At 42.6% G+C, this 13,989-nt stretch overlaps 1 protein-coding gene across 1 annotated transcript in view; it reads left to right on the top strand.

Moving 5' to 3' along the window:
* Positions 1-759: 759 nt before the first annotated feature.
* FRMD3 (FERM domain containing 3) overlaps positions 760-13,989 on the top strand; it is a gene marked incomplete at both ends in the record, with an annotated part of 128,055 nt that continues 114,825 nt past the window's right edge. Inside the window, one exon of the mRNA XM_084225316.1 lies at positions 760-858. Coding sequence (XP_084081442.1) covers positions 760-858 — 99 coding nt within the window. The remainder of the gene's footprint in view (positions 859-13,989) is intronic.

The following is a 13,989-nucleotide window of genomic DNA, read 5'->3' as shown; positions in this document are numbered from 1 at the left end:
CTACTCCCTAATGTCATTTTTTTTTCCCTTGAGGAAACAAGTTTCCAAGGCTTGCACGCTTATAGTAAGTTGCATTCTGCTTTCTTCTGTTTCATTAGGGTACACTCATCTTTGGTGAGGTTCTTTATATGACTCTATATATGTATTTCACAGGCTTCTCCTCCTGCCTCGGGCTGTGTTGGGATACGCCGGAGACATGGGCGGCCAGCCAGCGCAGGGACTCCGCTCCCCACCGGCAGCCTGGGGGTTGTCCCCCGTTTGCAGGGCATCGGGCATTCCCACGCGAGTACCAGTCGCCCAGGTGGACTCAAAGCCAGGCGAGACACGCCCGTGGCGGCGAAGACAAGCAACCGCGCTGTCCATTTCCCTCTGGGCGCTGCCAGCCCGGCGAAACGGAGCCGCGCAGGGAGCCCAGCCGGGACCGGTGGGGCGGAGAAGCGGGAGGAGCAGGTGAGGGCGGAGAGGTGCCCCCGCGGGCCGTGCCGTGCCGTGCCATGCCATGCCGGGGGCGGGCGCAGGAGGATGCTGAGGCCGGCCAGCGGAGCGCATCCTGACGCAGCGGCGGCCCGAGCCGCGGCGGGCGGGCGGATGGCGGGCGGCGGCGGAGCGCCGCGGGGCTGAGGGGTGGCGCTGCCGCCGCGCCTCTCCGCGCCTTGTCGCGCCGTGCAGCGCCGTGCCGCGCCGTGGTCGGCCGGGCGCCTCTGCAGGCTGGCCCCCTGCGGCTGCCTGCGGGGCGGCAGCGGCGGGCCGGCTGCCGGGATGATCCGGTTCCGGAGCTCCAGCATCAGGTCGCTGAGCGCGGAGATGAAATGCACCGTGCGGCTGCTGGACGACTCCGAGATCTCCTGCCACATCCAGGTGCCGGCACGGAAAGGGGCGGTGGCGGCGGGGCGGCTCGGGGGGCGGTGGCTCTGGGGGCCGGGTGCGGGCGGCGGCTCGCCGGGCCCGGGCGGCGGCTCGGCCAGGCTCGGCTCGGCCGGGATCGGCTCGGCGGGGCCGCGGCGGGAGCTCCGCTCCCCGCACGCCCCGTTCTCGGCGGGGGCTCCGCGCACCTGCGGCGCGGCAGCCGCGGCTGGCTCCGCCGCCTCCCGGTGCTGCGCCACGGCGTTGCACTGCACGGCGTGGAGCCCGCCCGGCCGCTGCCGGAGCCGCGGGATCCGTCGGGCTCCGGCACCCCCGGCACAGAGTCCCCGCGGGCGAGAGCGGCGCTCTGGGCTGCGGTGGCCCGGGCGCGGAGGGAAATCCCGGCGGCTGCTTCCCCGTCCCGCGAGGCGGTAACGGGGCGCCCCGGACGGCACCGCAGGCTGCGGAGCCCGTGTGCGGGAGGACTCGATCTCCGACACCGGGAAAGCCCTGCCTTGGAATGAAGGCCCGTGGGGCGCGGTGTCGGGAACCGCCGTTACCGAGATAGCGGGCTGAGTTCAAAATGAAGCTCTGCCCCCTCTTCCTTTTCATCTAAGACAAAAGATAACTTGGAGCAGGCTTTTCAGTGTGACTGAAAAGTCACACTGCTGTGTGGTTGGGGAAAAAAAAACCCAACAGAAAACAACTTCGCCACAATCCTTCTTCCTAATTACTTAGTCCCTCTTTTTATTCCTTCAAGTAATAAGGATAAAGATGTGAACACTGAGTCTGTGCTTTTGTGGTGGAGCAGCAATGTTTGTAATGCGTGAAAGCTGGGGTATTTCAGGTGTTCTAACAGGAACCGTAACTCTGGTTACACTATAGAAGACTTACAGATTCTTACAGATTTAACTGCAAGCATTAAAATCAAGTTACCCTCTGAAATTTCCATAGTGTTCACAGAATTAACAGAGATGAACTTGGCATCCAGATCAGAAGATGTGAGTGGCTTTTTAGGAAGTTGTTTGTCACTCACAGTTGTTTCTCTGACAGAAAGAACTACAGCTTTAAATGCAGTTGATAATCTTATACTAAGACCATTATGGCTGAAAAACTCTAAGTGCCATGAAATGAAAGTTCCATTTTTGCTGGGACCAAACTATGTTTTTGTTAGTTCCAACAGAGCTATTTAAAACCAGAATAGAGTAAGATAGTTCCAGTTGAAAAGGACCTAAAACAATCACCTTGTCCAACTGCTTGACTACCCCAGGGCTGACCAGAACTCTAAGTCTGTTACTGAGGGCATTGCCCAGGTGTCTCTTTTTAAGGCACTGGCAGGTTTGAGGCATCAGTTCCAGGAAGCCTTTTTCTAGTGCTTGACCATCCTCTTGGTAAAGAAATGTTTCCTGATATCCAGTCTGAACATCTCCAGATGTGGCTTTGAGCCATTCCCATTCTGTGTTGCTGGATGCCAGGAACACACCAGCACTCCCTCTCCAGGTCCCCTCCTCAGGGAGCTGCACAGAGCAATGAGGTCCCCCCTGAGCCTCCTTCTCTCCAAACCAGACAAACCCAGAGCCCTCAGCCACTCCCCACAGGATGTGCCTTCCAGCCCTTCCACCAGCTCTGCTGTCCTCCTCTGGACCATTCCAGACCTTCTTCCCACCCTCCTCAGAGTGTGGGGCCCAGTGCTGCAGACAGGACTCAGGGTGAGGCCGCACCAGGGCTGAATCCAGCAGGATGATCCCAATCCCAGCTGGTGCTGCTGTGTCTGCTGCACCCCGGGATGGGGTCTGCCCTCCTGGCTGCGCGGGCACACGCTGCTGGCTCACCCTGAGCTGCTGCCAGCCAGCACCCCCAGATCCCTTTGGCAGGGCTGCTCCACACACACTCCTCTCCCAGTCCGTGGTTGTGTACTGGTTGCTCTTGAACGGCATGTAACCTGGAAGTAACAGGAAATTACTGAAAGCTTTTTGTACATGTATCATTCTAGTGCTCTCATTAATGAAGTTATAAGATGGTTATAAGATTTATTGAGTAAGAAGCAGCATGGCCTTCAGAGTATTTACTTGAAGTTTAATGCAAGCTTTGCATAACTTATTCAAATATGTATAAAAATTAGTCTTTTTAAACAATCACAAATTTAAGGTCAGATTCTGAGATTGTGTTATGACAGCTCTTTGGGCTTGAAGTATTCAACAGATTTACATATGCTGATAATATTCCCTTCAATGCCTACAGGGTAGAAAAAAAGAGTTACTTTAACAATTTAGGTGTTATATTAGGCAAGGTAAAGCAATGAGCTCAGAACAAGTTGTATGGTATTGCATTGTTGTGGCTCATTCTGCAGGCAGGAGAAAAATCACTGTTGAAAATATTTTAACTATTAGTGTTCTAAGGATAATTCTGAAGATTGAATTTTGTCATAATCTCATTTAGAACTTGTTTTCCTGTGTCTGCACACTGAAAAAAGCATTTAAATTGTGGGAATAGCTCAGGTTGTTTCTTTATCCTCCTGTGTGTGGATAGCTTTTTTGACACTAGAATGAATTAATGAATCCCAAAGCACTCAACTTTTTGTCTTTAGTCTCTTTGTCAGACCTGTATTTGAACTTCATAATGTGGACAAAATTTGCTAGGAGCTTTAACAATACTATTTTTTTTTTAATGGAAGAAACTGCCACTTGCCTGTTAGATCTATATGTGCATATTAATGTATGTTCGCTGGGACAAAATAGCCCTGATGCTGTGCTGCTGGGTTAGCAGTAGAGATGCCAGGGTTGTACTGGCTGGAACATGTTGGACAGCTGTGTTTTGGTCATTAAGAGGATAAGAAATCCTAATTCCACAACACTGAGAAATGCCATCAGAGTCTCCTAGGGACACAGGATGCAGTAAGGAATGTAACAACTGAAATTCTTGCTGTGCATTTTCAGGGAAAAGGGGGGGCAGGCATGGAGCTAGTCTAGATGGTGAGGTGTGTAGGTATGATTTGATACAGTTTAGCACAACTAGTTTTACCTAAGCCTGCTTTTTCAAGTATATCTTTCCAGCAGCTGGCTTGTACACATAGATTAGTATCACAGGAACCTGGTACCACTTCTGGGCAGAGGTGTATGCTAATTTTCAGATGCACTGTAGATCTTTGGCCCTACAAAATATGCAATCAGAATTGTACATTACTCATCTAAAACACTGGGAGTTTGTTTTAGGAAAAATGAGCAGAAGCAGATATACTTAAAAGCTGCATATGTACATGTGTGCATTTTTTTTCCTTCTTCTCTAAATTTCAGTGTTTAGGTTGGAAAAGAAAATACATGTTTCTTTTTATTATTAAAGTTTTTTCAAAGTAGTGTTTCATCAAGCCACCAAGCTAATAAAATCTGCTTTTGGAAATTATATTTTTTTAGCAAATAATCTAGTGACAGCATATGGTGCAGTGTGGGGAGAATCAGAAGTGAATCATGCATTTTTAGACTCCAGCCAACTAGTTATCGAGTTGTGCAGCAGCCATGTAGGTCACCAAGTTGCTCAAGGCTAGGTTTGCAGCTCAGAGGTCAAGACTCAATGCATCATCTTCCTCATCTGAGAGACTTTGTGACTGCAAAATAGATGTAGTGGTGACAGACACAAGAATGGGCTGGGACCCGAGGGACACCTAACTAATTCTTGTGTGATGTTTATTTTCCCGTGATTGCTGTTTGTGAAGGCTCTCTGTAACCTGTGGTCAGACGGTCTCATAGCAGCAGTACGGGGAAGCGGCTGCAGCTCAGCTGAAATGGAGAGGTTATGAAAAACAGCCTGAAGGGCCAGTGGCCACTGTCTGTTTCCATTTGCAAGAGAAAGAGGTGACCTGCTTGTGCAGCCTGCCTGATAAAGCACAGAACCCAGAACCAAGGTTTGAAAGAGGGCAGTGGGGGAAGTAGATCTTCAAAACTATTGGAAATTAGTCTGGAGCAGCAAGAAGACTTCCTTTTTGGAGCTATTAATGAGATACTTCTCTGATGACTCAATGACATAATGGGTAAAAAATTCCAGTTTTGCTGACTTCAAGCAGTAACTTAATGCAGCAATTTAGCCTTTTAGTAGCAATAGCCTAGACCAAGCCTTGGTTTAACCCGTGCCACTTGCTCACTCCTTAATTCAAATATTGCTTTATTACTTGAGATGTTCAGGTCCAGCTGTGTACAACTGGGGATAAGTTTGGCATGACTGAAGCTTTTCCTCTCATTTGGAGCTTGTTATTGAAAGTGGAATGAACTTTTCTGTCTGTGTGTTTATTTGCAGAAATACTGCATATGTGGGTCTTCTTGTGTCTCAGCACATGTGTAAAATTGTGTTGTAGTGGGGCCTTTTTAATGACACAGGTTTTGCTTTGAATGAGCTTTCCTGTACAAAAATCTGTTTTGATATTCCCAAAAATATCATTTGGCTACAATACTGGTTTTTATTTTTTAATTGTATCGAAACAGTTATTTGATTATTGCTTAAGAGAAAAAAACTTGAATTTCTATGTGTGCCCAGATGTTGAACAAGGAGGAGATGTTATTTTTAAAAACTGGTTTAGGAATCAGGGAGAAAATATAGCAGCATAAAGCCTTGATTTACTCTTGGTCTGTTCTTAGACCTTTTAGCTTTTTTTGCAGAATTTAAAATGAAGGTGATAAAATCTGAGAAAGCTCACTTCCTTCTGCTGCTGATAGTTCAATAGTGTAGAATGGTCTTGTGCTTTGCTAATCTAATTTTGGGAGCAGCTTCTGTGCAGTTTGAATACTGCTGCGTGTACTTCGGCTAATAATTTATTTTCTTGACTAAACTTTTTCCTAATTTTATTTTAAATGTGACATACACTGTTCTGTCTAGTTCTTTTTGTAGCACATGGATCACTGAAAAGTTGTCTACTTGATTAATATTATCTGCGTGCTCTGTGTCTTATAGGCAAATGCTAAATTTAATAGAAATCTGCTGAGCAGATAACACTATTTAAAATTCCCATCCCTCAATAAAAAATAAAAACCAAAACAACATGCTGAAGCAGGCTGTGAAGTAAAAGAGCAGTGACCACAAGTCTCACTGTGGAGGTATGCTGAATGTCAATGATTCAAAAAAAAATAAGTGGGAAAGGGAAGGCAGCAAGAAAAGGGAAGGCAGAATGAAAATAGTGGTGAGGCCAGAGATGTAAAAAAGGCAGCAAATCATAGCTGTGGAAAGGGAGAGGTTAAGGGATTATGTAGACAGAAGGCAGGAGATTTAGTGAATTTATATTTATCCTGTAAGCGATGTCAGAAGCGTAACCGGCAAGCGCCTTGAGCTGCTGGATTGATACTACAGCGGTTCAAAATAGTGAGATGAGATAAGGACGGAGAGGCAGGTTAGGAAGAATTATTCTCTATGTGTTCTGTTGACACATTTTAGAAACTGCTCACTAGGGCTTGTATTCCTGTCTTCATGCTTGAGCCTCTAACTATACAGTTACAGGGGTACTCTTGGTGAGAGTTGTACATGAGAACGCTCTCTAATTAAGCTAAGCCTATGGGTTAAAGCTATCTCTGTTGTAATTGCATGTGTTTGATTTAAGTCACCATAATGTATTTATGTTCTGTTTGTTTGCTGGAATTTGGTTTTTTTTTTTGTTTTTATACATTAATAATTCTTAAAATTGTGCTCTTAGCTCCTTCCAAGGCTGAAAAGGAAACAGGAATAGAGCGTGGTACTAGAAGATTACGAGGGTGTTGGCAGTTCTCATTAAAAAATAAGAAATTAATTCTCTTGATGGATTTTAATATGTGTTCCTGAAACTTGGTACTTGCTTAACATAAGTTTCCTTGTCTCTGATATAGAAAACGTGCATACCTATGTGCAATACTGCCATATTGCCAACAATTCATAAGCTCTGTTATTGTCTCTTGCTATTTTTTAAGTAAAAATACTCACAAAGCTGGTTTATACAGGATTTTATCCAACGTACACTAAACTGCAGATGAACAGCTTTACTGTTGGCTAAAGCTTAATAATGATGTTTTTTTTTCCACAATCTCATGCTGTCTGATTAATGATCAAAATCTAAAAATTCTCTATCCTAAGACCATAATCTTGCCTTTAATTTTTAACTGCCTGTTTACTTTGTGTTGTGGTTGACACTTGAATTCATATTCCGATCGCTAGTAAATAAAGGCGTGTGTACTTAAAGACTTACCCAATCCATGGTTAAGATGAAGGTGTGTTTCAGTAAAAAGAAACAATTTAGGTGATAAGTAACTTAATATATTGGTGGGTTTGCTGCCGAAGCCTAGAGGCAAAAAGTTATTAAAAATACAGGTATCCTTATACACGATTGTCTGTATAAAAGAAACAAGCTAAAAGGAGAGTTGCTGGTTTAAAATGTAAGTATAGTCTTTTCACTTTTACTCTCCTTTCATTTTCCTTTCAGCTTTGCATAAAAATTTTTGCATTCATTATGGTCAGGCATGTTTGGACGCTAGCTGAATAGTAGAGGTGGAGCTGAAGTAATAATAAAAGGCAATTGGAAAATCTTTAAGCACAATGCAGCTCTGCTTATATTTGCGAACTGCAAATCATAATTTTGATCCTGTGTGGTAGAAAAGCAGCTCCTATGAGATAAAGAATTCTTTGCAGCAACTTCATGCACTTTTTTGTTTTGAAAGGGCTTTTTGCACCTCACTACAAGGTTTTCTTGTACCTTGATACACCCTAGTCTATATAAACATCTTCAGTGCACTGATAGACATGGAATAGATGATGCAGCCAAGAAGAAACAATATGACAGAATTAAGTGGCCAAAATTATTAATTTGTAAAGAAGTAATGTATTTTCATGTTTTGTTTGTATTTTCCTAGGATGAACTTCCTGTAGAGGTTGGAAATTATTTTACAGCGTGTATCAATGCTCCTGAACTTTGAGCTTTAAGAAAAGAGACTAGTCAAAAACTTTTGTCTCCAAAACAGGGTGTCTATATGTGAACTGCCTTTTGGACTCTCCTATCTACCAGTCATTACCTGGGAACTAGTCAGCAAGAATGCTAATTAAGAGAAACAGTACCGTTGTGTCCTAGCAGTTTGCCTGGCATGGGTGGTGGATTTCAACACTCCAAAATGCTCGTAGTCTTAGTATAGATGCAATCTCAATTTTTAAAAAGGAAGAAAAAGAAAGAAAAAAAAGAGATTTTTTTTTTTAATGACTGAAGAGGTATTTTATAGTTTGGTACTAAAACGTGAAATTCCAGCTGTGTTCATGGCACTTTCATTTTAAGTGGAAAATCTGAAGAATTGTGAAGAAGATCCTCAGTGGTTTTTGGTCGCTAAACCAGGAGTCACACTGGTTTTCGTAGGTGCTTACAAAACATCTGCATTTAGAATATGTGGCTGTAATCTTGGATTTGTACCTGTAATCTGTTCTGGGATGACAGACTTGATTTTTCTGGGGAGTGTGGGGGTGTGTGTGTGCGTGCTGTTTCACTTGAGTGCTCTTAGCAACAGAGTCTAATTCAAAAGTACTCTGCACAACTTCAGTTAATGGCGTTCTGTTTTCATCTTTATGGACACAAGCTCCAAGCCCTATGGAGGAGCAATAAATGAAATGTGGCTGTTTCTTTATTTGAAGAGTACTTGCAAAAATGCAGATGAGAGTGGAGTGCTATGCATGCCACAGAAATTCTACAGAACATACTTCTAATCCTATTTATTTAGGCTTTTCAGAACAAAAGGCAGCCGATCTTTCACATTCACCCTATTAATTTAAAATTGAGAAACAAAGATAAATACAGCACAGTCAGAGGAGGATAGCTACTCTTGTGTTAGATGGGACAGTTAGCTGGGGTGTGAGTTAAACTCTGAAGCTGTGCTGTACCAGCCTGAACTTTAGTGACTTCAAGAATTTACCTTGAAACATTCAGTGTGCCAGTCGGTGGAGTGCACTGCACACATTGACCCTGCTTGCTCCTGCTCTGTGGGAGTTTCCTTTAGCTCCATCCTTGGAAAGGGAAGGAAACAGCAGAGGCTTTTACAGATGGTCCTGTGAGTGATTCAGTGTGCAGTTTCAGCCATTCAGATAAAATCATTCCAGCAGCTTGAAGAGCCCCTGCCAGTTGCTAGGTGCATATCCAGGGAGGTTTTCTGTTTTGACTGGAGAATCGACTCACATTTCCAGGATTTCTGGAGCTTATTCTTATGGTCTCTCAACTGGTACTTAACAGAATAGAGAAGAGGTGAGCAGTTGTCACTCCCCAGACCAAGCCATGCTGCTGGCTCATGGGATTAAAGCAAGAAGGGTGGCACATCAAAATGGAAAATCACCAGTCCAGTTTCAGGACAGCGTGTTCAGGATAGTTCTGGTAACTTTTTGTGTGTGCATTATATGCTCCAAAGAGGTAGCAATTTTCATCCTCTTACCTTCTTGAGAATCAGAGGCTTGTATCTTGCCCAGAAGAATTTATGGTGTAATTTCAGTGAAAACACAATGGGGGAATGCTTCATTCATATTGTGATGATGAGATCTCACAAAGTAAGTCATGCAGCTGGCCTGAGCTTTAACTTAAGTGTGGAAAAATGCTGCTGTAGAAGAGAAATTCTGGTAGTGGGATGCTGGTATATGTGTGCATGTGGAAAATCATGCTGCCCAAGGCCAGTGTCCGCAGAGGAGACAGAGGCAGAGGCAGAAATCAACTTTATCTGAATAAATGGAGAGACCCCTCTGTCTCCTTTGTGCTCAGGGGAAGATAACAAGACTTCAGTTGTGTAGAGATCTTGGTCGTTATGTGGTAAAATGCAAAGGGAGCAGTATTGGTTACATCTTACCAGCATTTGCACCTGTACTTTTGTTTCATTCTTTTATGTAGGAATTATTTCCAGTGAAAGAACCCATAGATTTTAAATCTACAGTCACAACCACTGAGGTAATTTTTACTAATCTAATATGTTCCCCTCCTTGTTTTATATTCACATTTGCTTTCAGGTGTCGAGGGATGAGTTCTGTTTCAGCTAGGTTTGTGTAAATAACTTGCTCTCTCCTGACTCTGTTTGAGGCTCATTCTTCTTGGGAGTGTAGGAAGAACTACAGGAGGCTGGGTTGGACGGGGGAGAAAGGGGAAGTAGGAATTACAGTTCTTCTCTGTGGCCACAGTGGTTGTGATTGCTACTCCTGCCTTTCAGCAACTCCCAGATCACTGCCTTCTCTGTAATGGGTACAGATATCAAATCTGTGCCTAGGCACAGACCCTCTTTCTGAGGCCAGGATCTGACTTGACATTCACACCTCTTTTTCATTACCTGTTTCTTCAGTCCACCAGACTGTTTCCACTCCTTTTCACAGATTCTCTTTGTGGCACTTCCAGGCTATGATTTCTACTTTTTGTTTGGAAGTGGGGGGCAATGTACTGTCTTGGAAACAGAAACCTAGATTGGTTGATAAACAATTCCACAGTTTGGTAATTCCTGTAGTTATTTCACAGGAACTATTTAAAGAATTGTTATAGGTTCTGTAAATAATTTTTTATGTGTGAACCATTGGCTTTTTCCACCCCAAAGTACTTTTTTGGATCATTGTTTTGATGAAAATGATATGGGGTTAGTCTTTGGACAGGGATGGCTAGAAGTTCCTTGCAATATTTTGGACAGAGATAGTTCTTCTGTTTTTTTTTTTAGGGTGTTCTCAGTTTGGTTTTTTTGTTTGCTTGTTTGGTTTTTTGTTTTGTTTTGTTTTTTGTTTTATTTGTTCAGTTGGCTTGTTTGTTTGGGTAATTTTTTGGAATTTATTTGCTCTGTGAATTATCATTATTGCCTTGTTTTATTTTGTTGCTCTTGTAACATACTCTCTGCATAGGGTAATGTGTATATCTGTGTGTCTGTGCACACCATGTAATTTTCCTCTAATAGTCTGTACATTTGTAAAGCTTTTATAATGTCCTAACTGTCTCTGTGGGGATTTTTTGCAATTCTTTTATGTTAATCAGCTTTTGCAAGAACTACATTGTACCTTAAAAACTTCAATTTCTACACCTTCTTGCTCATTAACTAGGTTATCCTTACAAGTTTAATTTTAATTGATTAAAAAAAAATCTTATTTTTTCATGGTCTATTTGGCTGATCCCTCTCAACCCAAATCACACTTTTAAAATATCTTTTCCAGAGCTTTAATGGTATTCATGTACTGTAAGTTTTTAACAGTAAGGGTTTTTTAATCTCATTTTAAATTGAGATTTTAAAAACCTTATTGTTAAAAACTTACAGTATTTACAGTACAGATTTTTGCCCATTTTTTTTTATTTGCACTGTCATGTGAAATCCTGAATGATACCAGGGTGGTCCAGAAATAGTGGAAATGTTTCTAGGTCCTGCAGGTGCTTTCACAAAGCATGAGGAAACAAATAATTTTTGATAACTAAATCTCCCATTCTTCCTGTAACAAGTCAGCACTGCTAATATATAATTTGGTATGAATATTCACATATTTTCATGTTTCTTTTGTGTGTGTGAACATGTGTTCACTCTAGAATTTATTTACACACCATGTCCAGGAAATGGTACATAGTTTTCTTTCATGAATCATAAGTACTTCAGTGGATACCTCTAAAAAAATAGACACAAACTGAATGTCCTGAAAAGCTCCAACAGCTGCTTTTTCACTGTTCTATTTTTACTCTGTGAATGCTCTTGTTTCTTTTTGGTCAGAACTACTATTGTAATCCAAAACCTGTAAGAAAGTTGTATTTTCCTTTTAGATTTTCTATAAATAGTCTGCATTCTGATGATGGAAGTACTTGCATTTGATGTCTTTCCATTAGCCTGCTTTTAAAACCTTTGTCTTTTATTGTTTGGAAAACTACAGGGAAGATGCAGATGTGGATTTAGTTGCCTTTGCCTTCTTTCTTCTTCTTCCCACCCTTTGCAGGAGGAGCTTTTGGTAATTTTGAGGGCACCAATTTCTAAAAATTATTTTTATGTCCTTCTTCTGCTTGGCCAAGCTGTACTTTGGTGGCATTCCAAGAACAATTAAAATTCTACCAGGTGTTGACAGGTGTGGCCCAAGAAGTAATGTATTGTTATTCTTGATTCCTAAGCAGGTTATTGGTTTTGGTGGTGATGTCCTCTCCTCTCCAGCCTCAGAGACAGCTCTGTGGTTCCCCTGCTGCCTGTCTCAGTATCAACGAATATAATTTATATTAACCTCTTTCCCTTGAAGCAAAACTCTATGTTTTCACATGCAGTCACAAAAGTAATCTGTTGAGAAAAGGACTTTGTTCTGTTCACTGCATCAAAGTGGGTTTTAAACTGCTCTCCTAGTTTCTGTTTTTCTAAAGAACAAGTAGGTAGGCACAGTGACATAAATTCTTCCTGAAATTCCCGATTCACTGACTTTGCAGTACTCAGAGACAAGAAGAGCTGTGATTGTGGCGAACATGCAGAGCTGGTTTGTGCCCTACATAATGTTTGGCACTTCTCTGAGAGATGCAGAAGAAATTGCATTTTCTAACCTCCCTCTGCCTTCTCTGTCTCCAGAGGATTTCCTGCTTACGCAGTAACCAAAACGTTTGCTGGAGGAGGATTCTGAGTGTTTTATCCTGCAGACTGGATGGTGCAGGAAGATTATGAATCCATGGGGAAGCCAGTTTAACAAATTCTGTTTTCCTATTGTGTCTGTACAAATTTGAAGTGGCTTTGTAATTAAAGTTAAATCTGCTTCTACAGGATATTGTGATTCTCATTTTGAATGGTGAAGATTTGCCCATGCATTCCTGAAATAGATCAGCTAAATATATGTTTAAGAAAGAAGGGAAATAAAAGGGAAAACACTGTCCTCCCAAAGGTTCAGCGGGATTCTTGTAGCAGTATTTCTTTGCAGAAATACCATGAGTTGAGTTGTCTTGCTGAGAGAAGGGTTTCTGCTTTATGAACAAGATAATTGTATATTTCTGTTCAAAGTAAACATCATTCTGACACGATTCATGAATGCTAGATATTTTATGCACTCACTGGAATAAACAGAACAATGCCTTCTCAAGCACTTCGTCTGTGGTTAATGTTGTGCCTGCTTTTGCACATCTTTCAGCTACATCAGAGATCAAAATGAACTCCAGCACTTGAGGGCATGTGGGGAGGGTTTTAGACACTCTGGAGGAAAGTGTGTCTGTAAAACCTTAATGATTACTCCTTCATCTACGCAGACTTGCTTTAACCAGTGCCAGATCTGCTGTAATATTAATGACATCCTTCACCTTATTAGTGGCCCAAATGTAAAAGAACATATGCTAGTAGTCAAATTTTGTTCATTGTATAGGGAGGGAGACCAGAAACGTTGAAGGCTACAAAAGGGATGTGGGCTACAGCTACAGATTTGTCATGGAACATGCTTTCTGTTAAGTAAATGAAAAATGTTTACAACTCTGACTTTTGTGCGCTGGGCACGTCCCCTGGCTTAGCTGGTGTGAGAATTCGATTAAGCAAATTCTGGAAGAGTTCCCTGGCAGTGAGGCAATTAGTAAAATGCTGCAAGATATAATGGTAACGATGTATGTTGAGTGACTGTCTTTATCCCTGAAAGAGTATGAGAGTGTGTGGAGTACAAAAAGCCTGTTGCTTTCCATCTGCCTTGGTCTTGGTCTGGAGATTTGGTGAAGCATTTGGCATTTAGGACACAGCAGCAGTAGTTGGTGAAAAATTAGACATGAGCAATAGGAATATTTAGCCAGACTGGGCAGTACTGGAGCTCAGTTTGGTGGATTTACAATATGAGATTGCAGAATGCCTGGAGTGGGGCTGCATTTACCCAGGGTCATTGCCAGGGGTGACTGGCAATGGGCTGGGAAATGGGCTGACTGAGGTGGTCTGGTCCCTCGGGGAAATAAAGGATATTTCCCATTAATTTTTTGGTTTTAGTGGGACTATTCATCCCCTAAAATCTAGGTGTAGATTTTAAGGACTAACGGAGGTTTTAAGGATAAAATCTGCTGTTGGGAGAGAGGCTGTAATGGCTGTTTAGTTTGGAGCACTTTCTCAGTTCTGCAAGAATGACTATAAAATTCAAAAATCTGAGATAGAATGCTCTCCCCTCTATACATGTGGATACATTCATGTGGGAATATGTTCTCTGAGATGTGTATTTCAAAAGAAACATTTAGTTCCTCAGGTGACT

Source organism: Fringilla coelebs (assembly GCF_963513975.1).
Source record: "Fringilla coelebs genome assembly, chromosome: Z".
Lineage (NCBI taxonomy): Eukaryota > Metazoa > Chordata > Aves > Passeriformes > Fringillidae > Fringilla > Fringilla coelebs.
Note: the sequence above shows the minus strand (reverse complement) of the source record. Positions and strands in the feature narration are given on the sequence as shown.